The 15039-nt window shown below is 38.8% G+C and overlaps 1 protein-coding gene and 1 non-coding gene across 2 annotated transcripts; one reads left to right on the plus strand and one right to left on the minus strand.

Annotated features, from left to right (window-relative positions):
* The first annotated feature begins 2386 nt into the window (after positions 1-2386).
* trnay-gua (transfer RNA tyrosine (anticodon GUA)) lies at positions 2387-2473 on the plus strand. The gene is given in 2 exon segments: positions 2387-2423; positions 2438-2473. It is a non-coding gene; the product is annotated as a tRNA-Tyr (tRNA).
* Positions 2474-4325: 1852 nt separating this feature from the next.
* On the minus strand, positions 4326-11699 carry hal (histidine ammonia-lyase). Its single transcript, XM_007576356.2, has 20 exons — positions 11230-11699; positions 11075-11135; positions 10939-10966; positions 10788-10862; positions 10633-10705; positions 10440-10506; positions 10317-10354; positions 10084-10209; positions 9820-9959; positions 9601-9648; positions 8311-8458; positions 8110-8205; positions 7856-7914; positions 7100-7180; positions 6896-6961; positions 6656-6821; positions 6410-6544; positions 5208-5316; positions 5048-5117; positions 4326-4902 (listed from the first exon to the last, which is right to left on the minus strand). Exons 1-20 carry the CDS (start codon positions 11474-11476, stop codon positions 4771-4773), a joined length of 1965 nt encoding a protein of 654 aa, XP_007576418.1. The 5' UTR covers positions 11477-11699; the 3' UTR covers positions 4326-4770.
* Between the last annotated feature and the right edge of the window lie 3340 nt (positions 11700-15039).

The raw sequence follows: 15039 nt of genomic DNA on the forward strand, positions 1-15039 counted from the left end.
GCTGTAAGGAGAAGCTTTAAAGCTGCTGCTGGCATAAAACATTAACTGAGACATGAAGATTGCCTCCACATTCCTGAAACGTATCATTAGGACTACCTGGCATTTATTAACCACACCTTGTCTGTCTCCTCAGACAGACAACAGCCCTGGACCTGGGGAGCAGCACAACCCTTGACCCATTAATCATGCGGCTGCACACATGCCTTCTGGCCCATTTATGGATTTCAAAGTGACATCACTTGACTGAGTCCAGAGAGATTTTGTCAAGATAATTAATGCAATCTGCACACGTTTAGTTTTAGTCTGTTCGCACTGTGACAATTAGCTGTTTTGTTAAACAGCCTCGGATTCGTCAAGAGACGATCTGGTGAACATTCATAGTTTTGTTTTTCTTCTTTTCCCCTAAAGCGTGACATTCCTGGGATTCTGCTGCTCTCGTCACAACGATGCTTCAAAAGGAAACAGGCTTGATCTCGGAGTGTTTCTAGATTTACATGGTGCATTTAGTCTTTCCCAGATCATTTGTCGCATAGCAGACCTCCTGTTTTGTTGTTTGTTTGTTTTTTCCCCTTCAAATTCCAAGAGATCACAATGAAAACTGTCTCAGGAAGGATGTCTAATCTTGGCTGATCTGGGCTGTATTCCCCTGGCTGGAAGAAAGCTCTGCACATTACAAGCAACTTCCTCTTGCTCTCCAAAACTCCCAACATTTACCCATATTAAGAAGAAAAACTGTAAAGAGTGGAATATGACTAACAGCCACAATTATTTAGGGAATTTGACTTCAATTTGTTCAAAATTTGTTCAATTTGTTCATCAAACTGAAGCTTAGGGATTAAAGTACTCTAATGTTTGATTTGACTTGTGCGTAAAACTTTACAGAGATTTGGATTAAGTCGCTAAAAAAAACTCATAAAAAGAACTGAATAAGCATAACCACTGTTTAACTTGGGTTTTTTGTTTTTGGATATTTCAATCTCATTTTTGACCCAAGCTGCTTCTAAATGTTGTCTTTGTCAATTCATCATCACTGGATGATCTGAGGAAGGGAGAAATGGATCCACATTTGAATGTTTTGGTTCAAACTCTTAACAAAGCGACAAGACAAGGTGAGGAGAAAATTTTAAAAAGTGATTTGTTTTCTTTCAATACAACCACCTGTAAAGCACGGTGACGGCTCTGTCATGGTGTGGAGTGTACCTACGCTAGGAGAGTTGATCAGCTTTTTGCGAAACTGAATGGAATTATGAAGATTTGTACCCATTGCTTTCTATTACAGTACATCTACATAACTGCACGTTGATTTCTAAGCTTGAGAATGACTCCACATGGACTGAAAGTTCACGACACAACAGTCTTCTGCTTGTCTCCAAAGAGCTTTAAGAAATCTTAGGCATCTAGACCGACAGTCTGAGCTCAAGGTCTGGAATCTTAAGAAGGTCGGTTCAAATGACCCTACATACTATTAATTAAGTTGCTGTTTTACAGAAAACAGCCAGCTTTTTGAGGATACACAAGTAAAACACTTCAAATAAATGATTTTTACATTGGTTCAGTTGCTACAGTTAGACGGTAAGTTTTAACATGAGATATTTGCAATATGATCTCTGTTGTTCCTGCGGCATTGTCCTTGACCAGGCATATATGTGTTGCAGTGGTCTCCTCGTGTAATGCCCCAGTAAGAATGTCAGACATGGGTCCGACTGGCCAGCTTTATTTCCAGACTGTAAAAGGCGATGCTTCCCTCCTCTTTTGCGCAGCCTTGTCACCCTGTACCTTCAGCTCACTGAACCCTAGCGAGTAATCTACTTGTGCAGAAGCCAGACAAAAAGCCAGACATGCTACATCCAGAGAAGACCACGGGCTAATCATTACTGCTTTTCTTCTCAGCTCATTTTATGATGTTTATCTTTGGCAGATGTCCCCCTGACGCCAGTTTAACGTTAACACTACCAACCATAAAATGTATATTAAACACTTGTTCAATATACTTACTTGGATAAACTTAATTTGATGTAACTTTTGCATACACAATGATACTTCATTGCCTGGAAAGTTACAATATTTTTTCACAGTCTATGTTATTTTGTCTATCTTTGTCCAAAGTACCGTCTGTTTCCGCTCTGCTTTTATCACAGAAGGATTTTAAGTTAAACTTGTGGGCAAAATGCGGGCAGGTCTGTTATAATATTTAGTTGTATCGGACGCACTGTTTTATTCCATGAAATAGACCAATTTAAAAAATAAGTTAACATCTGGTTCAATGTAACTCACTGGTGATTTTGCCTATATATCAGGAATAATACATAAATCAATATACTATGAAAAGGACTCACAAAAGTCGCCACTATTAATTGTTTCGAGCAGTACCCTCTGCTACCGGGTCCCTTCGATAGCTCAGTTGGTAGAGCGGAGGACTGTAGAGGCTTCAGCTGAAATCCTTAGGTCGCTGGTTCGACTCCGGCTCGAAGGAGACAATGTTTTTTCTTTTTTTCTTTTTTAATTCATTGCAATGAATGTATTTCGTTAACATTGACAGTTGTTTTTACATTGCTGTGACGCAACGCATGAACCTTCGTATATCGGTTGCCCATAACACGTCAGCTATAGCAGGTTTTATCATAAGGTGAGGGTGTGTTTGCGTCTCTGTGTGTGAAAGGTTACTGCACAGTTAAGTCTGACCTTTATCCTCAGGTAACATATAACAGACTGCCTTTCGGTCAATCAGAGAGCAGACAGTAAGTCTCGTGCATCATTACCTTCAACACAAGCATGTTATCAGGTCCACGCATGTGCGCATGTGCTTGTTTTCTTTCATGGTTACGTTTTCCTTTAGGGTAGACCATAATTATAGTTTTGAAAAATCTGGTAAATTCAGCAGAAAAGTCGAGTCAAATGTATTTGTTTAGCACAACATGGCAAGATGGCAGTTGAAAGTTGCTTTACGCAACAAAAGAGAGTAATTACAACTATAATTATCTTTGTTAAATAACCAGTTTATGCCACTGGGTTTTTTGTTTTTGTTTTTTTTTAAATTGAGAAATGTATAAATTATATTTCTTTGAGCAATTTATTTTGAAGGTCTTGTATTGCGTGCACTTTTCCTCGTTTCTACGTAACGTCCTCTCCCTCACATAGCCAAGCATTGGGAAAGTATGTATGTCATTCATATTTAGAGAAATTGCTTCGGCTATTTCTGTAATTTTTTTGTAAATATTATATTATATGTTATTCCACATGGACGTTATTCACAGGTTAATTTAAAGTGTTACTGTGACGCTTGGCTACATGTGAATATATGTTTTAATTACGTTTTATGCTCAGTGGGCGTGCTTTACAGCCCCCTCGTGGCGAGTGCCTGTAATTGCGCTTCATTTGTTTGGCTTTATTTGTGTAACAATAATCTTGTTTCATGTAGGAGTCAGAAGTGCACATGAAACCCAACGGACAGCCAATGTGTGGTTATGTTGTGCTCTGCAGATGTATACATCATGTTTAAATTTAAAGGGAAGCTCAAATTATTTCATTCAATATTTTTAAGTCCGCTAGGTGTGTTTGTTGTATTAAAAATGCTTAGTTTAAGCAGTTTTGTCAATTAAAAGTTTTGTTATTAAAAAGCAAATGAGAAAATACTTTCTAAACGTTTCTAAACTCCTGGAAATAGTTGCTTTTTTATTGCATAACAAGTGAATGTGACACTAATAACACACGTTGTTGCCGAGCATTGTGGGGGAACCGGAAGTGCACATGAAACCCACAAGACAACCGATGTGTGTCTCTATCGTCTTCTTGAATAAATGCAGAGCAAACAGTTCATCCATGTGTTGGTCTTCTGTAAATATCTGTTACACAGTCACTTTGATGATTATATCTTATTCACTTACCACGTACAGCCCTTAACCAGAACCTAAATTAAAAGGGTACTTGTTATCTAAAAAAAATAAATCTTCACGCTATAATGTCTTTAAAATAGGTTTATATCTCCATCTAGTGGTGTAAATGCGAACTGAAAGTAAAATGATGATCAGAAATGACAAAAAAAAAAATTCTAGCAAAGTTTAAAATCAGAGGTGAGTAGGATAGTCAGTGATTGTTCTCAAGTAAAAGTTGCACTTCTTCGACATGTTTTCACTCAGGTAAAAGTAAAAAGTAGCCATCCCAAGAGATTACTCAAGTAAGAGTAAAGGAAAAACCATATTTCGAATATCTGATTGGATGTTTTTAAAATTATGTAACTACTTGTTCCATTGGCAGATTATTTCACGTATAACGACACTGATTGTAGAAATAATGAGACGTACAACAATTTCATGAAGTTAGAAATATAACAGAATAATGTGATAAACATTTTAATGAATCATGGCAAAATCTAACAAGAGAAATACAATTTAAAACACAGACTGATGCATAAACGTCACATAGCAGCAAATTACACACAAAACAATTGTATTTATGCTAATAAACCCTGAAACTGTGAAGTGGCTATAAAAACTACATTAGCAACAATAGTCAAGAGTAATGCAAGTTTACTGCAGTGCTGTCGGAGAAAGCATAGAAAATTACAAAACTTAATTTTCCAGATAATAATACCATTTGCAATGTATTTCTACGTAAGCAACGCATCTCCACAGATTTTCATGTCAGAAATCTTCCAGGGTCTTACTAATAATTAATCTTTGTAACAATATTTATACTTTTAGCTTTTGATCAGTAAAAATGACTCAAGCAGAAAAGTTAGAAAACAGAGTGAACTTGATTTGAAGCTTGGTTTCACTCGTGACGGACACGTTTCCTCGGTGATGCGGGGGGATCCAGGGAGAAGGCGGTGGGGGAATTGGGTCGAGACTCTGGGATGTATTCAGTCTGATACTTGTCAATGTAAGGCTTGGCCACCTTCCACACCTAAGATCGATAAGAAAGCATTTTCAAAAATCTTTTCCTTCTACTTCACAAATGTGGACTTTACATCAAATTCCAATAAGATACAGTGAGATGTTTGGTTTTGACTCAACAAAATGACCTAAACTTCAAATATTTTAGCTCTTGCCTTCTGGTCGAGCAGGAGACGGTGAACAGCTTCGATGTCTGGCGACATGAATCGGTCTTTAATCCACGGCCTGTTAAAAGTACAAGCATAAAATGAGGAAATAGGAGACAAATATTCCCTGTTTATATATTTTTGTGGGCTAGAGATCCATCTAACTTACTTGACAACGGTGCGCACAAGGTCGTAGACCTTCTCCAGCGGGGTGGTGGTTCGAAGAGGGCGGAGGAACTCGATACCCTGGCAGGCCGCCAGCAGCTCTATGGCAAGAACTGATCGCAAAAATCACGTTAATTGTGCTAAAGTGTAGAATATCTTTATGTGCGTATGTTTTGGGGTAAAAATGGGCTAATCAAACCAACTTCTTTATTTGGTCATTTATACAACAGCTTCCTGTTAACTGCCAGGTCATGGTCACTTCTAACATTACGTAACAGATACATTGTTGACTGAACCAAATCTTGTGACCGACAAACTGTTTAACCGTTTCTAATCGTTTCCACTCAGACGGCTTGTTATAACCTTTGAGGTAACAGACTTGAAAATGAGTGAAAAAGCAGCCAGAATCTGAAATTGATCTTCAGAAAGGATGAAAATGTATTAAAACCACTTTGAAAGATAAAAGGAAAATCTGGCAAGTATTAAGACATAATGCATGACTCAAAGTTTTCACTGCACTGCATTTAACCCCTTAACCTTCATACAATGGAAAAACAGCACATGGGCGATCCATTGCAGGTTAAGGGGTTAATAAACTTTTACTCGACTCGATTTACTTAACGGACATGCAGATATTCTGTTGTTGCATTAACCTACTATAACCTTCTGGTTCTGGCCTGCTCTGCATCCCCACAGTCAGAACCAAACATGGAGAAGCAACATTCCGTTTAGTGATTGGTCCACTATTCTGGAACAAACTTCCAGAAAACTGCAAAACTGCTGAAACACTGAGACTAAAAATCCATTTGTTTGACGTTGCCTTGATCAGTATTAACTGAAACATCTTTCATTTTAGCCTGTATTCCAACTTTTTCTTACTTTCCTGTATTACGCCGCTGCAAAGTCATGTTTTGTCCGTTTCATGTAAAGCACTTTGAATGATCTTGTTGCTGAAATAAACTTGCCTTTTCCTGTTGCCATAATTTCACAGTGAACTTTTAATTTTATAGTTCAAGAAATAAGTGAGACCTTTTGGAATTTTATTCTGAAAAACCATCTAAACCAATAAAAATATACACTTTGACCTGTTTTTGCACTGCCTGAACATTAATTTATTATTACTTATGTTGGTTTTTCTTCTCTAGGAGGATCCTCTGGATTCAGTATTTCAATTTGCAGTGAAATATTCCAGACAGAGCGTTTCACCTTGCTCCACATGTTCCACAACCCTCAAGGCTTTCCGAGCGGCCCAGCCTCCCATAGACACGTGGTCCTCTGTAGCCGCGCTGGTGGACAGGGAGTCCACAGACGAAGGGTGGCATAAAACTTTATTCTCTGAAACTAACAGGAACAGATGTCAAAATGAGTTTCTACTCAGATTTGATGATTAAAGTGAAGATGTTTCCTAAAGTTCTCCTGTAACATTTCCATTTGTTATGCTCACAAGCCAACCTAAAGAAGCAGCGGTGCAGTGGGCAATCATGAAGCCCGAGTTGAGGCCGCCCTCATTAACCAGGAAGGCAGGCAGCTCACTCAGTGAGGGGTTACATAACCTCTCAATCCTCCTCTCACTGATGGAAGCCAGCTCATGGACAGCGATGGACAGAAAGTCTAGAGCCTTTTAGAAAAAATACGGCATTGGGAGTTAATTACTTCCTCAAAGGTCATGAGGCTGTTTTATTACCCACAAACCTTTGCTGGATATTCTCCATGGAAATTCCCACCAGAAATGGTTTCACCTCGTTCTGCAAATACCATCTTGTACGGCCGTTAAGGTAAAAAAAAAAAAAGAAAAAAGTGGAAGTCCATGTGCAATCTTAATAAGTTATTTTTGAAAAAGTGTGAAATTCTTGGAAGACATTTATTGTTTCATGGTTACATGACACTGAAGGATACAGGGTTGTCTGTAGCGCTGTTGATTTCTGTGTTGATGATGTTCTGCACAAACATTATCGTGTCATTCGCTATTCCGTGCACCTGCATACAAAGAAATACACTAATGGAAACTCATCTGAACACCACATATTTAAATACAAACTTGAATAAATTCAAAGAGAAATGTCTAAAACATGTTCTCACTAAGTTCTGACAATTTAGCAAATAGAAACAATTTTGGTAATTCAAACTAAGCTAACACAAGAGAAGTTTGATCTAATTTAACTCCAGACAGTGAGCAAAAAAAATTGTCTTGTCAGCGCATGTAAACTTATGGTTTAAACTGCTTTAAAATCTTCTGAGAAACTAGGTTTTGATTTTTGTCATCTGCAAACTTACAAAATCAAAATGAATCTGAGAGTAGTAAACGTCTGCAGTAAACCTCCATACTTTCACTTTTTTATTGAATTGCTGACGTTTTTTGGTTTTTTTTGTCTTTTCACTTTAAGTCAAATTTATTGAGACACACCTGGAAATTATCAGAATTCTTTTTTTTTTCTTTTTTTTTTTTTTTTACCCTGATTACTAAAGATGTTAAATACCAAATACTGCTATATGCTGTGAAAGACGACCAGGGCAAATAAGTGGTTCAGAATGTCTCGTAACTTTATTCCCAAATTAGGTGAAACTTATGACTTTCACATGGAAAATTTGCGATGCTCAGCTTCAACTTTTTGTTTAATCTGACTAATTAAACTACATTTGACCTGAAGTTACCTGAGGACAGCAGCGCATGGTGTAGGCATCCTGGACCCTGTCACAGAACCTATGACTCTCTGAAAATAGACATTAACACTACATATTACATATGGACATGTAACATGGCAACATAACCATGTTTTCCTAAATCCACATGGACGAAGACACCTTCACAAACCTTATTATGGGTTGCAAATTTGATGTGTATTACTATTTTTAAAAAAAGGTTTCATTACGTGATCCTCCTAATGAGTTTGGGTCGCTCTGCTAACCTGCAATCTCGGATGGATGGTGGTCAGAGTCCAGCAGCGAACGAAAGCGAAGGGCAACTTCCGTCTGGCCTGGATGGGGACGCAGCGAATGGATGTCTGTGGGAAAACGGCAACATGTTGGCGTGAGTTGTGGGTAAATCCACGTCAAGTAGAAGCTCTGATGTGGATTTATCCACATCTGCTCTTCCTGCTGTTGCTCACCGCTGTCAAAGGCCTTAGTGGTTCCCTTCAGCACCTCCAGCGTGAGAGCAGCAACGATGTCCGCCTGCTGTGCGATGGCCCGGGCGCGCTCCACCGCCTCCGCCCCCAAAGAGGTGATCATCTGGGTACCGTTGATCAGAGCAATGCCCTGGGTGAAGGACGGACAGAGGAAACTGTTTATTTGTTTTTGTCACGTTTACGAGGTGGTGGACAGTGGGGAAAATGGAGAGAAGTTATTAAATATAGGGCCTCAGCTAACAATTATCTTAGCAATTAATTAATCTGTCGATTATTCTGCCAGTCCATTAATCAGATGGAAATTTCTGCAGATACTTCATTTAACCACTTGAGCGTTTTCAGTAGTAGAGATATGTTATAAGATCCAAATAAACAAATAATTAAATTCCTTTTTTTTTAAAAAAAATAAGCAGCTTTTTTCCCCTTTAAATGTGGTAACAGCCTTGTTTTAGTGTAAGCTTTAGGAAAGGATGCATCTGCATCTTCAAACATCAACATGTGAAAATCATTCAATCAATAGGGATGAACTGATGACAGTTTTTTTTTTAGTTTTTTTTTTAAACAGAATTTCAACCCAATAAAGCCAAACTACGTCTCTTGGGAAGTTCTGGTTAGAACATAATTACAGACAAAGTTTTTTATTTAATTTTATTTTAAATGCAAAATGTATACAATTTTTGTACAGTTTTGGCTTAATTACTGCAAAATATATTTTTTTTCTAACCTATATGCTCCAGTTCACAGTTAATCTATCACTGAATTGTTGGACTATTATTTCAATAATTGATTCATCACCTTTAATCCCTATTGAATGCATCAACTCAGTTATTTCTCATCAAAGTAAATATGTCATAAATCTGGGCGTTCCAATGAATTTTAAATGTTTTCGTTTTTAGGTACGATGATGGCTACAACCTCAATGATTTTTAAAAACAAAATTAGCTGCACATTAGCATCTACTGTATTTTTTAAAATTCACACAGGTCTAAATAATGGATAAATGCTCAAATAGTAAAAGAATGGTTAAAATGTCTCATTAATTCAACGATGACTGCATGTACACTTAAGAAAACTGTATTTAGGTTTTATTCATCTTATTTTAAACCTGTTTTTTCATAAATAAAATAGTTTTAACTGATTTAAAAATGGATAATCGTCTGTCTGTCCCCCTTAAAACATGAAAAACAAATAGCATCGTGTAATTGTCATAACGAGTTGTGTACTTTGATCCCTTAATCTCAGATAAACCACGTGTATATTTTTGAATGTTACCTCTTTGGGTTTCAGTGATATTGGCTTTAGTCCGTGGGCCTCCAGGACCTGAACCAGGAGTAAAAGGAGACAGAGCGTGTACAAAGACAGGGGTCATCAAAAAGCAAACATGTTTCCCCATTGGACCTAGCAACCTTCTACGTTTCCAAGAACAACGCTCATTTCCTTTAGTTATTATTGCATAGCTGATGTGTTGAAACTATGGGAAGGTGACTGTACATATTTGGCGTCTGCCCATCCGCTCTTGGGGGACCACATTTTCCCTTCTCCCATCAGTCCCAGGGCGAGGTGTGAGAGGGGGGCCAAGTCTCCGCTAGCTCCCACCGTCCCCTTCTCTGGAACGAAGGAGAGGCAGGAGGCTGCATGCGGGCAAAGAGAAGAATTAGTCAGAAATCAACTCTGAGCCTCTTAAAGAAGCGATCAGAGTACCAAATCAGCTTGGGTAAAACGATTTGGTATCTGATGGGTCTAGTTGAAGCTTACCATTGAAGGCCTGGATCATGGCTTGAAGGGTTTCCAGAGAAATCCCGCTGTGGCCTTTAGCTAAAACATTGATCCTCAGAGCGAGCAGCATGCGGGTCCTTTCAGGACTCAATGGGTTCCCCAAACCTACAAATCACAGCAAAAAACTCTAAAGCCTTTCCACATTGTAACAAAGTACAACATACTGAATGCTCAGAAGTGTCAATCTCAAGGTGGGCTTTCCAGATTTCTACCTGCTGAGTGCGACCGCACCAGGTTTTCCTGGAGTTCCCTGTGGAGCAGAAAGTGTGTGGCACATAAAAGAGGATCGTTCTGCAGCAGTTTACAGAGATTAAACCATAAAAGGTTGTCTTTACTTGAGCTTGCCGACAGGAATGACAGTTCGGGCAAATTTGCCGAAACCTGTTGTGATTCCATAGACAACTGCAGGAACGACAGATGCAGAGAAATAAGTTCATGGTGGTAACAAATTGCGGGAAAAGGAAATTCTGCGATCACTGATTTAGAGCACGTTCTCCGCAGTTAATCAGTCATTAAATGCGGGTTTACCTCGGTTTTCTTTGACAATGGTGTCCAAAAGTTCTCGTGATTGCACAACCTTTTTCTCTGCCTCTGGAGTTAGCTGGGAAAAAAAAGGTTGGTGGAAAGAGGGAAGTCAAAGATTTACCACAGACAGAAAAAACACAACAGTGTTTGATCATTACCTTTATCTTGTAGAGTCCTCTGCCTAAGTTGACCAGATCAGTGGAAGTCAGGCTGTTGCCATCCAAACTAATGTACTGCACAAGCAAAATGTGTGTCACAAAAACCAAATCTGACGTCCTTTTTCAGGCGTTCAAAAGAAAATATACTTACTTCTGTGGGTTCTTTGTACGCAGCTGTGCTGTTTTGTAGACTAGTTAAGAATAAACGTTATCCAAATGTGTCTACGTTGTTGCTACACTGATTTACTTTAATGTCTCTAAGGTCTGTTTTGCAGGTTTAAGGATACATATTCGAAACTCCAGGCTCACATGGGATGAAGTCGGGAGACATGGTGTCTCCCTCTATTGCTGGAAGCAATGTAGGAGAAAAATTATTTTAAATGAATAAAATCTTCGAATACCCCTACGTACAGTTAGGGTTGTCTTGCATTTAAACCATTACCAAGCTCAACAAAGTCATTATCCTCCAGCACATCATCGATGGTGTCATCCGCGTCCAGCAAGCCCAGGCCCTGGCACCTGCGCACTAAGAACCGCGTCTCCTTCACAGACACGATGCCGCCATTGTCCGGTTTGTTCTTTATGTACCGCTTCAGTGCTTCCTGTCCGAGCCACTGGATGTTGTTGGAGGTGTCCCGGCAGGCCACCGCCACCCATTCATCTCGGATGTGGACGGTAAAGCGAGGCATTGCGCGTCAGCGAGGCTCGGCCGCAGTGAGCGCTGCGCTCTGGGCTCCCGGGTTCCACCTTCAGCCGCACGCCTCCCCAACACCAATCAGAAGCGGGCTGAGGGGGGCACGCCTCGCCGGAGTAGCACCTTTTGTTTTGTTTTGTTTTTTTTTTTTTCTTTCTTTCTGTCTTTAGAGACCAGTGACCTCCAAAGGTCGTTCACATAGATGTTTGATCTCATCGACCAAATGCGGTTACAACAAGCCAAGGGGGATGTGCTCCTGTTTGAAGAGGGAAAATGACTGTTGTAGCAGAAACGATTAGCGCTGGAAAAATGGAGTTAGAGAATCAATACGTGAATAACTTTTGTGAATATGACAATTAATATTAAGGTGACTTATACGATCACATGATTCCAGAAGCGTTTTCCTAAAGCTTTACAAATTCATATGTGGCACGCTGGTGGCGCAGGGGTAAAGCGGGCACTACCCATAAATGGAGGCGTCGATGCTAGACGGAGTCGTCACGGGTTCGAGTCCCGGGCAAGTCTTCCCACCTACCTGTCGAGTAAAGGCCACCATAGCGCAAAAACAAACAAAAAAGTCTACATCTTATTAAAGAGCTTGGACCCTGCTAAAATTGCTACCACGTTTATGTAATGACAAACAAACAAACCGTTTTAGACTGCCTTTCTCCCAGAGTAAACATAGTGTCAGGAAAAACATCTTCCAAATATTTATTCAAAAGTCAAACACTGATCACTTCTATCCAGTTTTTTCCTCCCCATTATTTGTATCAATGTTCACTGTGTCGGTGCTCATTTTTCATGTTACTTCTGAGGTGGAGACGTAAACCTTCAGATCTTGTTGACATCCATCCAGAGTCTATAGCTGCTTTTTCTTGCAGGTTTCAGGGGGGCTGGTGCCAAGTGTCATTGGGCAAGAGGTGGGGTTGATAGTCCATCACAGGGAAACACATAGACACCCAGGACAAACACCTGCACGCATGCACGCACGCACGCACGCACGCACGCACGCGCGCGCGCACGCACACACACACACACACACACACACACACACAAAAACATAGGCACACACTCATAAGGGCAATTCAGAAAGAGCAAGATTCTGGAGTTCCCAAAGAGAATATGCACGAACAGGAAGACCATGCAAAATCAACGCAGAAAGACTCCAGGACCTTCAACAATGTTACCTACTGTCGTACTGTTAAAATATGCAATGTAAAATAATAATAAAACAATCATAATACAATGAAAACTGTTATCCACTATTGTGTGACACACAAACTTGAAACTTCATTCAAGCTGCTAATTCAGTTCCAGATATTTTCTGGATTCATTGGATTCCTGTCCAGCTTTACTGTTGCTGTCTTCTCCACCCTTTGATGAATGAACATCCATAACTGTACATTTATCAATAAATGTGGGGTACACAGGAAGGGCTGGAGGGGGGCTTGAGCACCTGTCCCTTTTGCTCCTTGCCCCCAAGGGCCCTTTTGGTCTTTTTTATTTATTTATTTTGGTATTATTATTTCCTATGCCCTCTTCTGACACATAATAACATGTACTAAAATTATTAGTTGTTTGTTTTTGTTGGGGGTTTTTTGTACAACATAATAAGCCGGTCACCTTGTTACCTTTGACCTTTTGCCCGTGACGCATGACGCAGTTGCCTTTCGCAGTGAGATAAAGCGGCTAACTGCGGAGCTGAACGTAGCGAACGTTCCAGATTACAGAGCAGCTTTTGGTGAATTATAAAAAAAAAAAATATAAAAATAAATAAAAAAAACATTTTTGGTGAATAAAGTCGAGTAGACTTGCTACTTGTCAGATGACGGAAACCGCTGTAGTGTCGTTTCTGCTTCAGCACGGAGTAGCGGTTTAAGCAGAGAGGTAATGAAATACAACAGACACTGACAGACTGCCTTTCTCTGAAGAACTACTGAACGGGAGGAGACAGCCAGGTGAGGAAAAACTGTTCTGATCTATCGGTTCAGTATTTTTATCACACAGAAATTAGGTTGCTGTTGATGTGCTATTAGCTAGCTGCTAACTAACAACTTTACTAGCAAAGCTAGATAACTAAAAACCTTCTTCCCTGTATCGTTAATGGTAGCAGTCATTATTCAGTATTGTTTATGCAATAGGGGCACATCGCCCGTCCAAAACCGATCATCTCCATAATGGATACATGTCCGATCTTCTAATTTCCTTTGCTGCATAATGTACATTGCATTTATTCTAGCGTTAGGTTAATGTACCTTGAAGGAGAATAGCACTAAAAGTCCAACAAGGATATTCATCTAGAATTAAAAATAACTCACCCTGAATTACCAAGATAGATTTAATGTATGTAGTAAAAGTCAATAATGAAGGGGAAAAAACTCAATCCAGACTTTAAGTTTAGGGTCTGGTTCGCAGAGTATGCAGTTAATTTTTTCCCCAATGATTCAATACAAAAAAAAGAAAGCTAACCTCAGTTAAGTAAAATAAAATTGTAATCAAAACTTTTGGAATTGTAATTATTTCCTTTTTTTTAAACAAAAAGTTTAGTTTAATAAACTTTTTTTTTTTAATTAAATAACTCACTTTTGTCTTATGAACTTAAAAAGTTATTTGCCAAACAAACTTTTATTTGCACATATCAGAAATGTTTTGTTGTGATTTTGGGCCCTGCCCACGATGTCATGTGAGAATCATAAGCAAAACTTTGAGTCACAAACAAAAACTTAGAATAGCAAGAAAAGATTTATGACAAGTGCAAATAAGTTTGTTTTGCAAAAAAAAAAAAAAAATCACTTCATGAGACAAAAATGTGTGATTTTAATTTTAAATGTGTTTTTTAAGCAAAACTCAGTACGCTTTTCTCATGATGACATGCATTAACAATAAAATTTTTGCTTTTGTTTTTGTTTTGTTTTTTTCTTCAGTTCCACGTTAAAGTTTGATGCAGCTCTGCTTTCCTGAATGGACCATCTTCATCTCCACCTCCACTGCAAGTGTAGCAAACAGGCAGCTCTTTTTATAGATTACAGTCACTAAAAGGTTGCATTGTGCCCTTGTTTACATTTTCAATAGTGTAATTCTGTAAAGACAAAATGTGTCTGGTGGTCTAGCTCTGATTTACATATCTTGCTAAATATGTTTGAATATTGCAATACTTTCCTATAACAAAATAGACCTGCAGAAAGAAATTACTAATAAAATATCTTACATATGCATAGTTGTATGCTCTATATAGAGATTTTCCTTAACTTTGATTGTATATCTCACAATTTTGTAATTTATCATTGTTTATTAAACTCTGAAAGCTGTTGGCTTTGTTAATATTCTGTCCTAAAATGCGGTTAGATGTGCCCGTTTTTATTTTTGAGCACCTGCCCCTTTAGTGGTCTCTCCACTGCCCTGCTTAAATGGATTATGATTTGCATTAGCATACACTTGGTGAAATAACCCAAATGTCTAAATATACATAGTAATATAAACTCTAATGTTGTTTTTTTAACTTCTTACCTGAAATTAATATGATCAGAGCGTAGAGACACCGGGTGTGTGGAGAGTGTG

The sequence above is a fragment of the Poecilia formosa genome, unplaced genomic scaffold (assembly GCF_000485575.1).
Source record: "Poecilia formosa unplaced genomic scaffold, Poecilia_formosa-5.1.2 Scaffold405, whole genome shotgun sequence".
NCBI lineage: Eukaryota > Metazoa > Chordata > Actinopteri > Cyprinodontiformes > Poeciliidae > Poecilia > Poecilia formosa.